The 17570-nt window shown below is 39.8% G+C and overlaps 1 protein-coding gene across 1 annotated transcript in view; it reads right to left on the minus strand.

The window, feature by feature from the left end:
• Nucleotides 1-225: 225 nt before the first annotated feature.
• The window catches only part of LOC308515027 (protein mono-ADP-ribosyltransferase PARP14-like), a 60401-nt gene continuing 43056 nt past the window's right edge, over nucleotides 226-17570 (minus strand). The window contains exons 13-17 of the mRNA XM_081085435.1: nucleotides 15271-15474; nucleotides 11409-12008; nucleotides 9996-10129; nucleotides 4429-4603; nucleotides 226-4093 (exon numbers count right to left, since the gene is read on the minus strand). Coding sequence (XP_080941561.1) covers nucleotides 3804-4093; nucleotides 4429-4603; nucleotides 9996-10129; nucleotides 11409-12008; nucleotides 15271-15474 — 1403 coding nt within the window. The 3' untranslated portion in view covers nucleotides 226-3803. The remainder of the gene's footprint in view (nucleotides 4094-4428; nucleotides 4604-9995; nucleotides 10130-11408; nucleotides 12009-15270; nucleotides 15475-17570) is intronic.

The following is a 17570-nucleotide window of genomic DNA, read 5'->3' on the forward strand; positions in this document are numbered from 1 at the left end:
TAAGGAATACAAGCTCATCCCTTGCCTAAAGTCACAGTAGGGCTGACCTATACAAGTAGGCACAGTGGCTAGGGCCCCTGAGCTTTCAGGGGTCCACAAAAGTGGTTTAGTTTCTTTAAAAAAAAAGTTTAATCCATCCTTGATTACATTCACGTTTATATCAATGAAGTTGCAAAATACAAGTTTGTTTTTTTTTTTAATATATTTTATTGATTTTTTACAGAGAGGAAGGGAGAGAGATAGAGAGTTAGAAACATCGATGGGAGAGAAACATCGATCAGCCGCCTCCTGCACACTCCCTACTGGGGATGTGCCCGAAACCCAGGTACATGCCCTTAACCGGAATCGAACCTGGGACCCTTCAGTCCGCAGGCCGACGCTCTATCCACTGAGCCAAACCGGTTTCGGCTAAAGTACAAGTTTTAATACTTAATAGAGTAAGAGGCCCACAAAGGCCAAAGTGCCTGGGTCCCATCAGAGTCCTAAGTGGCTGTGGGAACCAGGGGTTTCAGAAGCATCTGAGGTGCTTGCTGAAAATGCAGATTTCTGGGCAACCTCTAGATCTACAGAATCTGACTCCCTTGGGATGGGCCAGGATTTACAGTCTCAGCAGACACCTCAGGTGATTTAAATACCAAAAACAGTTGAAGAACCTCTGCCCTGGAGTTGACCACCATGACCTATCACAGGCTCAAGGTGGGCTTCTTTCAGCAGGGGCTCCTTGTTGGGGTCAGTTTGCCCTTCAGATTTACTGAATTAAACCTGCGCTGTGCCCTTCTGGTAATTGTTAGCCGATTATTTTTTTAAGAGAGACTATTTTTGTTTTAATCCTCACGCGAAGATATGCTTTTTATTGATTTTTAAAATTTTATTTATTCATTCATTTATTTATTTACTTATTTATTTTAGAGAGAGAGGAGGAAATAGAGAGAGAAACATCAATGTGAAAGTAAAACATTGATCGGTTGCCTCCTGCATGTATTCTGACCAGGGATCGAACACAGAATCTCAATATGTGCCCTGACTGGGAATCAAACCGGAAACCATTTGGTACTTGGGTCGACACTCCAACTGATTGAGCCACCCTGCCAGGGCTCAAACAGTATTACTACTCTGAGGATCCTCTGATGCTGTCATATGTAATTGTGGTCTTTCTCAGCAGTGGCCTGTGTTCATCATCAAGCTCTCCTGTATTTGCCTTGAGGATAAAAATGATCACCACCACATGACATTTTCCAAGTCTTTTATTCAAAATGCAGGTAAGTGACATATTTCTCTTGATTGGGGGTAACTTAACATTTATTGACTGGATCATTATACCTTGATTCAATGCACCCTGATATTCAGCCTGGCCCTAAGTTAACCAAACCACTGGAGGAACAGTAATAAAGAGCGGGCCTCTCCTTTTTGATTTCTTACATTCATGGTCAAGCCCTAGTTGAGATGCCAGTGCCCAACCCCCTTACAAAACAAACAACAGCAAGAGAAATGTCAAGATGTCTATGTTCATGAAGCAGCCACTGTGGCCCTCTCAACCACCTACCTCTACTTGAAGGGCAGGTGCTGTTCCCTGAGCCAGGGAAGAGCGACCCCTGCTGTCGTAGTGCACCATCTGCACAGGCTTTGCATGAGCATCAGCTCTGACCTCAGCCTACAGAGCTTCAGATGAAAACTAGGATAGAAACCAGAGCCAGAAGGAAAAAGTGGAGGAAATATAAAAGCTGTTCGAAGATTAGCTGAGATGTTCCTGGATTCGTAACATTCATCTAGAGGCCATGTTCTGTCATGAGAAGAACAGAGGTTTGATGACACAGCACCTGATTCTACTGGCTCTGAGGGCCGTTACCTAGATGACTGACCTCAGGCAAGGAAGCTGCTTGCACTATAAGCATCAGTTTCCACAGCTTTAAAATGGGGATATAATTCTTACCCCACAGGATTGTTTGGGGAATACAATTAGCACTGTATATGAAAGCATCTATTATACTATCTGGTACAAGCTAAGTGCTCAATAAGCAGTGTTTGAGCCTGAGATTTACCTAGGGAAAAGTTAAGAAACTTTCCTTTACCGTCCAACAGATAGTGAGTTAGTAAATTAGCATTATATTTCATTCCTTTGGTGTGTGTATTTGATTTAAATCATCAAAAGCTAGGCTGCCAAATAAAATATGCCATTTAATCATCTTAGAGTTCATTTCATCTTAATATAACAGAGGGTTTCACACTGAAAATGTAGCAGGCATTATCCTACTGTTTCCACTGGGACCAAATGTGCACCAATGAAAAGTTATAAGAAGGCAGATTCGGATTCAACATTAAAAGGACCAACTGGGGCCTGGGCTGCTGTGCTGCACAACTCCAGGGGACACGATTCATCTACGCGACAGGGCAGACCACAGCCCTGAGCTGTGCAGAGCCCAGCTGCACTGCAGTCCCAGAGCCCCAACTGGAGTCCATCAAGGGCTGGCTCATGAAAAACGAAGTTCCCTATCATGGAATCTGTTCAATTTAAGGCAACATGACAACAAGTCAAGGATGTAGAAGAAATGGTTCCTACTTGGATAAGAGTCTGACTGGACCTTTCAGTCTTTTTGGTTTTTTGTTTGTTTTTTGCTAATCCTCACCCAACCAGAGCCTGGGCCGGGGAGGAGCCTGCAACCGAGGTACATGCCCTATGCCCTGGACTTGAATCAAACCTTGACTAGAATGTGCACCTTTTTATTGGTGCACATTTTGTCCCTTTGGTCCGCAGGCTGACCCTCTATCCATTAGTCAAACCGGCTGGAGGGACCTTTTCATTCTTAATTGGTTCATGAAACATTTCTGGAAAATCTATTGGACTTCAGATGCAGGCCTCAGTCCAGGGATAAAATAAAATGAATAAGACACCATCTCTGCCCCAGGAAAGACTGCAGTCCACTCAGTAAGTTGTGCTCCCCACAGTAACTTGGCATCCCTTTCTTTAGTGGCAGCTAAAATTGCATATCTGTGCCCTTGGCTTTTAAGATTAAGGCTTTCCTTTTTTTCCTAGAAATATAAACCTGTTCTTTTCTTCTACAGATTTGATGTCCATGGTTGTGGACACACAGTTGTAACTAAATTAATCTAATTTAAATTCTCAAATTTATTGATTTCAAGAAAAGGTCGCTGCAGTTATGAAAGAGAAGCTGAAGAAAGTCTGATGTCAATGACAAGGATCCTTAGATCTTAGAATAAGCAGTTAAGAGAAAAAATCTAAAACTTGTTGTACATAGTATAGGTTAGCAATTTTGAACTGGTGTGCCACAAAAGTTTTTAGAAGATGCAATACCTGACTAGTCAGGGACGCTGACCTCATTTCCGTTAGATAGTCAAGTAAAAAAATGACAACAGCCACCTGGCCGCCGTGGCTCAATGGTTGAGCATCAGCCAGGAGGTCACGGTCAATGGTTGAGCATGAACCAGGAGGTCACGGTTCAATTCCTGGTCAGGGCACATGCCCAGGTTGCAGGTTCAATCCCTAGTGTGTGGCGTACAGGAGGCAGTCGATCAATGATTCTCTCTCATCATTGATGTTTCTCTCTCTCCCTCTGCCTTCCTCTCTGAAATCAATAAAAATATATATTTTTAATGATAAGAGCCAGCACAATAGCTGTGAATGAATCAAAACCATACCATTGGTTTTTTTCTGTCAGATTGGCAAAAAATATATTTTTTGGTGTGTTACAGAATGTTAGTAATTAGTTTATGTGTGCCATGAGTTGAAAAATGTTGAAAATTACTTGTGTAGATAAATAATGTCTTCTGTGAAGGATACCAAAATGTTATTTTTTAAAAGTAATGAGATATTCTGGGTAAGTCTGGTAGTCATAAAATACCACAAATAAACTTGGAGTGCTCACATTATCTGTGACAGTATCATACTGGTCAAGAGAATTTTGAGGGTTCTTTAAAGGAGGCACAACTAATGAATGATTTCCAAGTGTGTACAATCCAGTGAGCACACGCACATAATACATATGCTTTTTCCCATTTGCGTCAGGTTTGGAGCAAGTATCATGGACAGAATAACTGGCATTGACAGCAAAGTAGGTTCCCTTTCCGTATTTCGTAGCTGTGAAAAGAAAAACAACGTTTTTAAGAATTTCAATTTGTCTATAATTTGATGTATTGACTCAATATGTCAGATAATGTTAATATAATGTTCAGTTCTCTCTAAAGCCTCTTTTAAAAAAAAATTGTGTTTTTTATGTTTACAAATCATTCCTACACTTCAAAGGGCCAGTCAGTCCCTTTGGGAGGAAACATGGTGAGTCTGACCTGAAACTTTGGCTGCACCCTGGCCATGAGTCATGAGGGAACACAATGCAATCTGCGGGACCCCTGAGCCAGCTTGGCTTCTCTTGGCTGACACCTCCTTTGGAGCAGCCACGTGACTTACTTCCTTACCATTCTTTCCTGCATAACTGCGGTTAAAGCCATGTTGATTGACATGTGGCAAGGAGTCAGCATCTGTCCCATGGAAGAGCAGCTGCTCATTTTGTATATGGCCATTCTTGTCATCCATGGTTTTTTTCTTTGTCTGGTAGGACTGCCAGAGACTTGGATTCTGGATTCTCTCAATCTGCAAATCAATAAGGAAAAACATTCTGTCAGTGCCAAGGGCCTGTGGCAGATACAGCAAATGAAACATGATCACTATTTTTTTGTTGTTTTAATCCTCACCTGAGGATAAGTTTAGAGAGAGGAAGGGGAAAAACAGAGATAGAGATAGAGATAGAGATAGAGATAGAGATAGAGATAGAGACAGAGACAGAGGTGGGAGGGCATGGATGTGAGAGAGAAACATCCATCTATTGCCTGCCATATGTGCCCAAACAAGACTAAAACCCACAACATAGGTATGTGCACTGACCAGGAATTAAACCAAAACCTTTTGGTGTTCCAGATGGCACTCAAACCAATGGATCCACCACTGTCCAGGGCATGACCACTATTTTTTATAAGTAAAAATTACGATAAACAGCAAATTCAATGCCAGATGGCAGCTCTCTGCATTCAGAAATCTTTTTAGATCCAGTGCTTCACAAATCAAGCCTTGGGGGAAAAGTTGTTTTAATTTTTAACATCTTTTATGCACCACATGCAGCAAGCAATATTTAGGATCTTGGACCACCAAGGCAGCTCAACTCCTGCTTCTTACTTTCGCTGTAATTACTGCTCCTATTGCAGTCTATCCCTCTTTGTCCATTAGCCTCTCTCCTCTTCAGTCCTTTTAAGATATGGTTTACCTAGTTAAGGTCTAACCATGGGAGAAGCACTAGAGTGTCTAGGCAAGAAGGAAATTAGTTCATGAAAATTAATCTCTCATCCAATTGGAAGAGTGGGGCATGAATCCTGGTGACAGGGAGCCTGGCTGTAGACCAAAGTGGCCAGGCTTTTTATTTTCTAATTTATTTTTCAATTACAGTTTACATTCAACATCATTCTCTATAAGTTTCAGGTGTATAACAAAGTAGTTAAAAAATTATGTACTTTACAGAGTGGCCCCCCCGCCACGTCAAGTACCCACCTAGTCCTATATTCATTTATCTCGATATCATGGACTATATTCCCTACCCTGTAATCTACACCTCTGTGGCTCTTCTGTACCTAGCAATTTGTACTTCTTAATCCCTTCGCCTTTGTCACCAGGTCACCCAATACCCTCTCCTCTAACAGCTATCAGTCTGTCCTCTGTATCTATGAGTCTGTTTCTATTTTGTTTATTTTATTCACTAGATTCCACATGTAAGTGAAATCATATGGCATTTGTCTTTCTCTGAATTTTTTTACTTAATATAATCCCCTCTAGTTCCATTCATGCTGGTGTAAAAGGTAAGATTTCCTTTTTTTTTACAGCCCACAGAAGTATTCCAGTGTGTAAATGTATTGCCACTTTCTCATCCACTTATCTACGGATGAGCACTTGGGCTGCTTCCAAATCTTGGCTATTGTAAATACTGCTGCAATGAATATAGGGGTGCATATATATTCTTTCAAACCAGTGTTTCTAGTTTCTTTACATATATTCCCAGAAGTGGGATCACTGGCTCATAAGGCAATTCCATTTTTAATTTTTTGAGGAACCTCCACCCCATTTTCCATAGTGGCTACACCGATCTGCATTTCAAAGTGGCCATGCAATGACCATCCTCTTTGTGGTTCCAGGGCTGTGGTGAAAACTCCTTGGATCCTGGATCGCAGATCAGCCTCAGAACTTCCCTGATCAATAGGCAGTGGTAGTTCCATAAAGTTGTCAGAATCTTCTTCCATTCTAAAGGACTCTCAGTTCTCATACTGTTACCTGCCATCATTTGGTTGGTTCGTTTTTTCAGTTTTAGGATTCCTGTTTTTTCATTAAGATACAGTTTGACCTCTAGCTCAAAGTCTCTGCATTATCATGCTTTTTGTTAATCTGATTTGTGATTTTAAAATTTATTTTTCTTTTTATCTACAATTAAGTTTCTAATCTTTAAACTGTCTACTTCCATTTTGTTTCTATTTACCTTAAATGTTATTTCTTTTACTCTTCTTCCAAAAGCCTTAAAAATTTCATCTTAGAGTTTTGAAATAATTCTTACTCCTTAGTCTTTTCATTCTTGTTCCTCACCTTTTTCTTGGTGTATGTGCTGCTGAAGCTAGCACCCAGCCTTCTCAAATTTAATAACCACACAAAGAAAATAATTACTTCAAGAAGTTTTGAAAACAGCAATCTGATTCTATATTCGTAATGTGATAAATTATAAGGTTAAAAAAACACTGCAAGTAAATCTTAAAATGTTACTTAGTAGGTTTATGTTAGCAGCAGGCTTCTGGCTGTTTTAAACGATTTGTTTCAGACCAATCCTCTTGCCAACAACTATTAAAAGGGCTTGGGAGTGAGAGGGATAGCTGTTTGAAGGCAACAAGGACTTAACGGACCAAATTCCAAGATAGAAGGGCAGTGAAGAGTGAAAAAAAAAAAGTCAGAAGATAATAGAATAGCACCTTCAAAGTGCTTAAGAAAATAACTGTCATCCAGAACTCTACACCCAGCAAAAATATCCTTCAAAGAATGAAAGTGAAACGAAGACATTTTCAGACAAAAACTTAGACTACCAGAAACATTACAACCAGATCTACACCTGAAAAAACAGTCAAAGCAGAAGGAGAATGATCCCAAGGTGTAGGCATGAAAATGCAAGAAAGATGGAAGGGCAGTGGGCTAAAAGGGTAAATATACAATAACTGTATTAAAAAATTAAAATGTTTTATAGGGTTTCAAATATACATAGAATTAAAATACAGGTAAAAGTAGTACAAGAGGCAGGAGGGATAAATGGTTTAAAGTGTTCAAAGTGCATTGCATTGTTTGGGAAATTTGCACTAGAGTTTAATAATCCCTAAGTAACCAATGAAAGGACTATAATAGGATAAGTAATGAACATTTTAATAGGGCATAAAAATGAAATGATAAAAATACTTAATGTAATATAAGGTAGGAAAGAGAGAAAAGGAGCAGAGTAGAAGTGATACATAGGAAAAAAGATTAATATGGCATGTTTAAACCCAAACATATCAGTAAATTCATTAAACAGACTAAGCCCTCCAATTAAAAGATAAAGATTGGCCTGGCCAGGGTGGCTCAATGCTTGAGCATCCACCCTTGAACCAGAAGGTTGAGGTTTGATTCTGGTAAGTGCACCCTTGAACCAGAAGGTTGAGGTTTGATTCTGGTTTGATGCCTGGGTTGCGGGCTCTATCCCCAGTAGAGAACGTGCAGGAGGCAGCCAATCAATGATTCTCTCTCATCACTGATGTTTCTATCCCTCTCTCTTCTTCTCTCTGAAATCATTAAAAACATATTTTTAAAAAGATAAAAATGGTCCAAATGGATGAATAGAAAAACAAAACTCAAGTATATACTATTATCTTAAATACACAATTATAGGAAGTTGAAAAGGAAAAGGGTTAGGGATGCCCACAATAGCCAAAAGAAGGAGGGAGAAGATGGCTTTCCCTGCTGCAAGACAATTTATGTCCCCTTATGTCCCTTGATCCTTTCATGCTGCTGCCCCAGCGCTGGAGCTCAGAAGTAATGAGTCTAAGTCCATGCATGGGCCTTTAAGAGGAACTGCCTGGGATTCCAGTAGCCTCCATGTCACTCAGACACAATCCCAACTGTTTTTTACAGCTGGATAGAGGTCATGGGAGTTCTCTTCTCAGCAATGGAACCCTGGGCTTGGGGCCTGGTATTGGACTGTTCCTCATGGAAGTCCTCCTCAATCAAGATTTCGCTCTGATTAAAAACATGCCACAGGTGAGTATCAGACCAGCCCATTCTGCACCTCACCCCTCCTACCAGTCTCAATGTGCTTTCTTCTTTAATTCTCTAGATGTAGGACTTCCATTCAGCAGATTTCAGGTGGTTCTGAATGATGGTTGTTGTGTATTTTAGTTGTAATTTTGATGTGGTTGTAGGAGGATGCAAGTGCCAGTGTTTTCCTTTGCCACTATCTTGGTTTCTCTCTGGTATATATCTCTTAGGACATTTCAAATCTTTTTTGAATTATTATGTGCTTAACTACATGAGTAAACAGAATGGGGGAGAATACCACAAATGGGGCCAAAAGGCACTGGCACCCTTGAATTGGCAACAGAAGGGTGACAACATAATGGAGGAAATCAGGATTCCAGGCCAGGGCAGTAAATAGCAATGTAGTCTGGCTGCACAGCACAGGGAGGCCAGGCTGAGAACTAGGCCTCTGAAGTCTGGAGCAATGCTAAGACTTTGGTGTTCTCCAGTCACTTAACATATAAATGCACTTGTCCCAGGTTCACTCTCTTGGGAGAAGCAGCTGGAGTTCATCAGAGCATCCCCTCACATTGGTGTTTGGGGCATGGCCCCAGTTCTAAAGAGCAGTTGTGGCCATGCAAATGGAAAGTAAAAGAAAATTTGCAAAGACAGGAATTGTAGACCTTATTGGCACACTCATTATTATGGATGAAGAGAAGGAACTCAAAAATCTCTAGCTTTTGGGGGATCAATCAGGAAAAAAGAAGACATATGTAAAACTAAACCAAAAAAAGATTTCTAGCTTTACTCAGGGAGTGGTGAAACCTAGGTCAGAAAAGAGAAGGAATGGGAAAATAATTACTTAGAGATGATGAGTTAAGTTTTAGGAAATTGATTTAGCAGACAGATAATCAAGTGAAGATATTTTTAGTTCACTGGGAAAATGTTCTAGAGCTAGAGTCAAAGATCCAGGTTAGTGATACGTTGATTTGGGAGCTATTAACATTAAAATAATAGCTGCATCCATGAAGGGTAAAAACATTCCCTGGTGAAGTGCAGAGACAGAAGACCAAAGTATAAATCGTGTAGGTAAAGCTAGGATGAGAGCTTTGGAGGAGAAACAGATTCCAGTGATAACAAATTTATTAATGAAGAAGAAAACAACAAAGAATTTTTGCCATAGAAGTCAAGAAAGAACACAAATTTCAAATATAAAAATTAATTTTTAAGAGTAGGAGATGTCAAAATACTAGTAAATGAGATGAACAGTGAAAGGAATAGTAGGTTTATTTAGGAAGCAAGCTCTGTTCGCCTGTGAACACTGGGGCAAAGGCACATAACCCAACCCTGAGGAGCCTTCACTGGTCTCTCTGTGGTGGTTTGCTTCTTATCAACTCCAGCTTTGAAGCCATACTTTGAATTTTTATTAGCTTGCTTCACAAAGGAAATATATGTCTTCAGTATTCTAATATCATATTGCAATCTGTTATCTTGTAATAAATTACTCAAAAATCTCAGTATTAATGTCTCAGGAATTATGGGGAGATGAGGAAAATCTAGAGTCTAAAATCTAATTACCATGAAATATTCTAATTCTGGGTTAAAAATATGATAGGAAGTAAATAGAAATGTATTTATCCAGGAACATGATACTCCTTATTTTCACCATTAAGAAACTCCATGTCATCAGAATGCTTACCTTCTCTATCTTGAATTGTGAGCAGGTCTGATTGAAGGCATCTGCCACTTTGCTGTATTCTGGTTGGCCAGGCTGTAGCTCAACCAGACAGACACGCTGCTGCTTCATATCACTCCAGTGACTAGGGTTCTCAACTGCAAAGTAGACATTTGAGGATACTCTGAACCCAGGAAGGCTCATCTACACAGCCCCCCTCCCTGGTATGCTTCAAAAAACCGAATATCATGTGTTTTCTTCTTTTACAAGCTCCTGATTCAATGTATTCAATGCATTTCTTATATTTTTAGGAGAATGTTTTTCAAAGCATAGACCACAGACTACCACAGAACCAACTGAATGCTTATTAAAACACACACACACACACACACACACACACACACACACACCAATCAAATCAAAATCTCTGAGGGATGGAACCTGTGTCCCTACATCTTCACAAGTTTTGATCATGCCCAGACTACACTGCATATTCTGCTCAGTCTCCAATCTGTCATAATTCAATAATCAATTATTTCCCTATGATGTTTTAAACAGTCGCTATTCTCCTGTTTACAAATGCATGGAATTTTGCTAGAGCTCCCACCACAAGGCCATCCACATCTGTTCCTTCGTTATTCTTCACAACATCCTTAAGAATTGAGTGGGTGGGTGGGTTTTGCTATGTGGCAGTTTGTGGGGGCAGCTCCATCTCCTCTTCTGCTAAATGAGATTTTATTCTTGAGTTCTCATTGCCCCAGGGTTGCTCAGGGTGTGAGGAATTCATTCACACTTATCTCCCAAAAGATGAAGAAAAGGTACTGAAAGGGAAGCCATTTTTACTAGTTTTCAGTGGGGGAATTCTGTGGTTGGAAGTCTGTCTCACCTCTATATGAGACAAGCATTCCCTTCTCAGAAACAGATCCAGTCAGAGAATCTGAGGCTGCTTCTTATGTATGTGTCTAGGAACTTTATTTTCAGGGCAGAGGACGCAGTGATTTCTGGGAGATCCTGCAGGCTCCGGGGCCTTTCTGGGTACCAATCACAGAGGCAGAAAGTGCCTACTTTCTGACCAGGCTGTCTTCCCCATTTTGTTCTAAATAAAACCTTGGGCCACATTTCTTTAAACCCCATGGCTTTCCCTCTCCGGACTGAAGCAGCCATTACCTCCCAGAAGAACTGGCTGTAGGAAGCTTGTGAACTACAAAAAGGCAAGGTTTGGCTATGTTACCACTAAGATGGTTATCCTCAGGATGTTGGGCTCACCCAGGCTGTATTTTCCCAACCTTAATGCAAACTCTGTAAGTTTTCTATTTTAATGCATAAGAGTTACTTGAATTCTATCGACTTGACTACAGTGTTGATAGATGTACAAAATAGTGTTAAGCCCAAAGTAAGTGTAAAATAGTGGATAACAAGCATGAAAGTTTGACTCACCTTGAGGTTTCGTGATGCGCTGAATTTGTAAACTGTGTCCGTTTGCACCTGTAGCAATGCATGTTTTCACATCCACCGTGTAGTTCTGATTATTAATTTGGACATCAACTGTTTTTTCCTGTTTTATTCTTGCCTCTTCCAATTTCATATTCGTTCTTTTCTCAAAACTACGATAAGTGTTATTGTCATCATATTGCCATTCTACAAACTCAGTGATATAATCTGCTCTGGATTCCTGCTCTTTGGCTGATCTAACTGTCTTGATCATCTCCTCAACTGCATTTCTAGCCTGTTCCACATCTCTGCTAATCCCTGAAACTTTAATCAAAGGTTTCTGATGGTCCAATTCCACCAAAATATTCAAGTCCTTCAGCAGCTTATTCAATTTCTGATATTCCTTTTCATCAAAGTCTCTGATACATTCCTCTTCACTGGTGTAAAGACTCTGTTCCTTTTCCATCAGATTCTGTAGGCAGGAGAGGGCGTTTTCTACAGATGTTTCATTTTCACCACACACCTGAAAAATTGCTGATTCCATTTTCTTCTCCAAAACCAAAGGCTTTTGTTTGGGGGAAGGTTGTTTTGAGAAGCCGAAAAATGCTAAAACAGAAACACAAGGGAATGCAACAATTGTTTTGGATTTAAAAAGAAAAAGAATGCTTAGCTATTAGCTATTTCTCCCTTTCTTTCTCCTTTCCTCTGTTCCTCCCTCCCTACCTTCTTTGTTTCTTTTTTCTTTTATAGTTGCCGTGCTGCATATCGCATTTGTAGGACTTATTAATCTTATAATTGGATGTGTGTACCTTTTGACCACTTTCACCCATTTTGCCCACCTACCACCACCCCACCTCTGGCAACCACTAATCTGTTCTCTGTATCTGAATTCAGGTTTTTTTAGATTCCACATATTAGACTTATTATACATTATTTGTCTTTCTCTGTCTGACATTTCATTTAGCATAATGCCCTCAAGGTCCATCCATGTTGGTGAAAATAAAAGGATTTCCTTTTTTATGACTGAATAATATTCCATCATCTATGTAGGATTGGGCAAAAGTAGGTTTACAGTTGTCCATATGGAAAATCTATACATATAAAAGCCTAAGCAACTGTTACAACCAGATGACCGGCCCGTAGCTATGACTTGCACATCAGGGGTCAGTGCAATCCCACAGCCAAGAAGCCATGACCAGCCAAACTCCTGTGGCCCCAATCACCAGCCAGGACGAGGGACTCCACCTGTGCATGAATTCGTGCACCTGGCCTCTAGTAATACAATAATTTATAAGTAGTTATACAAGAATAAACTCAGTTTCGCATACTCAGAACTATAAACCTACTTTTGCCCCACCCTGTATATACCACATCTTTAGCCATTTATTTTGCCAATGTTGTTGTTTCCATGCCTTGGCTATCTCAATACTGCTTCAATGAAATATGTGGCAGCAGATATCTTTTAGAGATAATGATTTCATTTCCTTCAGATAAATACCCAGAAGTGTACCTACTGGATCATGTGTTAGTTATATTTTTAATTTTTTTAGGAAACTCCTACTATTTCCCATAGTGGCTGTACCAGTTTACATTCCCAGTGCACAAGGATTCCGTTTTCTCCACATTTTTGTCAACACTTATTTTTCGACTTTTCCATAATATCATTCTAATATGTGTGAAGTGATATCTCATTATTATTTTCATTTGCATTTCCCTGATGATTAGTGATGCTAAGCACCTTTTCATGTACCTCTTGGCCATTTGTATATCATCTTTGGATAAAATATATCTATTCATATCCTCAGTGCATTTTTAAATTGTATTGTTTGGGGTTTTATTCTGTTGAGTTGTATGAGTTCTTTATATATTTTTTATATTAACCCCTAATCAGGTATATGACTTGCAAATATTTTCTCCCATTCAGTAGAAAAATATTGATGGTTTTCTTTGCTCTACAGAAGCTTTTTTGTTTGATATATTCCCACTTGTTTATTTTTGTTTTTGCTGTGTGTGTTTTTGGTGTCAAATCCAAAAAAATTATTGTCAAAACTGATGTTAAGAAGCTTACCCCTAATGTTTTCCTTTCGACGTTTTATGGTTTCAGGTCTTACATTCAAGCCTTTAATCTATTTTGAGTGGATTTTTGTGTATGGTGTAAGATAGTGGCCAGTTTCATTCTTTTTCATGTCTGTCCAGTTTTCCCAACACCATTTATTTTAGCACTAGAGGCCCGGTGCACAAATTCGTGCACAGGTGGGGTGCCTTGGCCTGACCTTCTCACCCAGTCCTTATCAGGGCCAGTCTGGGCTGGCCTCTGTGGGGGAGGGACCGCGGGAGGCTGGCCTTGGGAGTGCACTGACCACCAGGGGGCAGTTCCTGTGTTGAGCATCTCCCGTGGTGGTCAATGCGTGTCATAGTGACTGGTCAACCAGCCATTCAGTCGACGAGTCGTAACGGTCACTTAGACTTTTATTTATATATATACGTGCTACTGAAGTAGGTGCCCAACACTATTTATTAAAGAAACTACCCTTCCCCCATTGTATATTCTTGGCTCTATTGTTATCAATTCATTGACCATATATGCATGGGTTTCTTTCTGGGCTCTCTATTCTCTTCCATTGATCTATGCTTCTATTTTTACACCAATACCCTACTGTTTTGATTACTGTAGCTCTGTAATATACGTTCAAATCAGGAATTGTGATGCCTCTACCTTTTTTATTCTTTCTCAAAATTGCTTTTGCTATTTTGGGACTTTTGTGGTTATATATAACCTTTACAATTCTTTGTTGTGTTTCTGAGAAAATTCCATTGGAATTTTGATATGGATTGCACTGAATCTGTAGATTGCTTTAGAGAAAATGGATAGTTTAACAATATTAATTCTTACAATACGTGAGCACATAATATCTTTGCATTTATTTTGTGGTCTTCAATTTCTTTTATCAGTGTCTTATCGGTTTCACTTTCATGGTTAAATTTATTCCTACATATTTTATTCTTTTTGATACAACTGTAAATGGGATTGCTTTCTTAATTTTTTCTTTCTGGTAGTTCATTAAAGATTAGCCGATTCAAGGCGGACAGAAAAAGACAAATACCATAAGATCTCACTTACATCCCTAGCTGGTTTGGCTCAGTGAATGGATCATTGGCCTGAGGAACCAAGGGTCCTGGGTTCAATTCTGGTCCAGGGCACATGCCCAGGTTGTGGGCTCAAACCCAGTAGGGGGCATGCAGGAGGCAGCCGATCCATGATTCTCTCTAATCATGGATGTCTCTCTCCCTCTCTCTCTCTCTCTCTCTCTCTGTCTCTCTCTCTCTCTCCCTCTCCCTCTCCCTTCCTCTCTGAAATAAAAAAAAATTTATTTTGTTAAAAATCTCACTAAAAAAGCTAAAAAAAAAACCTCACACTCATAGAAAAAAGAGATCACATTTGTGGTTACCATAGGTGGATTGGGGGAAGGGGAAATTGAAAAAAGAGGTCAAATGTACAAACTTCCAGTTACAAGATAAATAATGACCAAGGATATAATGTACAGCATGATGACTATAGTTAACACTCCTGTATGATATATATGAAAGCTGTTCATTCTAAGAGTTCTCATCACAAGGAAATAAAATCATTTTGCTTTCTCTGTTTAAGACATGCATGAGATGATGGAAACTAACTAAACATATTGCAGTAACATATGTAAAGTCAAACCATTATGCAGTACACCTTAAACAGTGACATATATCAATTATATATCAATACAACCAGGGGAAGCTAATAAACGACCACAAAAAATACTGTAGAATTTTAGCTATTTCTCATATGACCTCAACATTAGGAACATGCATTTCATAAAAATCAACAACTCACATGCAATTTTAGATATTACAGACTGTGAGGGAGCCTGAGAGCCTTCTCTTTTTCTCATGTTGGCACAAAAAACATCCATTATTTGAGGCTGAAAGATAACAACTTTAACTTTTTTCACAGACTGGACTAGTCCTTTCTGGATAAAGTCTTCAATGGCATCCATTATGGCTTCAGCAACCTTATCTGTGTCTTGTTGAGCACGTCCTAGAAAGGCGAATAAAAATGACTAGAAAAATAAAGACACAATTGGAGAAGGCTGAGGAATGAATTAGGGATTCCAATTCTCAGAGAATGCATCCACCCACCCCAAATTTTTCACCTCCATGTACTTTTCTAACAATCCATCAGAAAATGCTTTTGCAGCCCTAGATGCAGTGGAGAGTTCTTGTTCCAGGATGTCAAGAAGCCAACAACCCAACAATTAAAAAAGGACATCAAACTTTTGATGTCTGATGTTCATATTTGCTCTATTTGGCCGAGTCCAGCTCATTGTGTTTCTCTGTGTTACCAAGCACAGTTAATCTTTCTTGGCTCACTAGTGTTCTCAAAACATCCAAAGTAAAAGATACTAATGCATATTGAATTATCATGCTCTTTAAAGACAACAATTTTTGTTTTGCTTAATCATCAATTGACTTTACAGTGCATCCTTTTTCTTTGGGGACTTGATTTACGCTAAGATAATTTAGTAAGACGCCTAGAGCTCTAAGTTTTTGTTATTATATATACTTTTTTACATACAAGTTATGTTGAACCTCCAGGAAGTCTTTTTTCCCACACTTGGTGAGATTTTAGCTGACTAGCAGGATTTAAGGTTGCCACCTGAGCAGGTCGTCTCCTAATTAAGCATGCTCCATACCTTTTTTCCTTCAGCTTACTGCGTTGGTAAGATCATGGCAAGTTCCTTGAAAATTCTCATGAAAAACCATGGAAGCAGTCCCATCTGAACAGCAGCTGTCACATTGGGTGGGGGAGGAGCAGGTAACAGTGTAGAAGTCCCCTGACAAACCTGGTGTGATAGACTAAGGGCCCACTAGGTTTATCCCCATCGATGGTGCCCACCATTACTGCAGAAATAAGAGTAGACCTCTGTGACTTGGCTCTGTAGACGATTGTGGGAATGTAGACAAACCCCACATAAAACTAACCAAGAAGGTTTGCTCAGGTTTTTTGCTGTTGTTTTTAATTAGATGAGCAGGGAAAGAGGGAAATTCTCCTTTGCAAAGCTGTGGTTATCTCATGATATTTGGAAGAATTTAAGTCGGAGTGTTTAGATATAGTCACTCACTTTCAACAAATATTTCATGTGTCCCATCAAAAGCTAGATGCTCATGTAGGCACTTAGGACACAATGCATATAATATGTAAAGACAAGTGGTCTTCAATAGGTTAAGTATTGAAAACTGAAGGAAAGCCTACAACTGTGTAATAGGGGTGTGATATGTGCAGCCTCACCTGGTGTGCTCAGAGAAATAGATCTGTGTTTGAGAAAAATAAGTCTGCAGGGCCTCCCATACCAGTGGGGTGGGGGTATAGGAGGCACTGGAGCAGAGAGCCCACGTCTAGATAGGAGGCTATAATAAAAGTTTAAGCAAAGACAAGAGCTAAATAAAAAGGGGACCAGAGCAAGGAGATATTTAGGAAATAAAGTCAAGAGGACCTAGGGACCAACTGCCTGTATACCTGCTCTGTGTACCTGACCTAATGTACCTTCTTTTGTCACCCACACATCTTCATGTCTATATCATGGGCACACAGTACTGCGGTTGTTTGTTTACATGTCTGTCTCACAATTAGCTAGGTGGTTCTTGTGGACTGAGTCCTTTCCTTAGTAATCTTTCTGTCCTCCAAGCCTCAGCACGGTGCCTGGCACATGGCAGTCACTCAGAAAACATTTAATCAAACTAATTAATAAACTAATAAACATGGGAGTGATAAAGAGAGTAGAGTCAAGGATTCTAAATAGAAAGTGATATAATCAGGGATATAACAGGAGGTAAGTTTTTTGGGAGAGAAGACAATGAATTGGGTTTGGAGTTTTCATTGAACTCGAGGTGCTTGCAGGAATCACTGACCACCCATTCTCTCCCTGAGGGCAGATATCTGTAGGTACTAGGTAGAGGACTTCCTTTAAGTCCAGAAGCTGTCTACATCCCTCCCAGTCAAACTCAACTCATAAACACCACTAAGGGAGAAAGCATCCCAAATCCATTAGTCTAAGGACCAGCTCAGGTGGTGATGGAGATAGGCAAAGAAGGTAAGCAAGGAGAACCAGCTAAAATGCAGGTTCAGAAAGTGAC

The sequence above is a fragment of the Myotis nattereri genome (assembly GCF_964212035.1).
Source record: "Myotis nattereri genome assembly, chromosome: 3".
NCBI classification, from domain to species: Eukaryota; Metazoa; Chordata; class Mammalia; order Chiroptera; family Vespertilionidae; genus Myotis; species Myotis nattereri.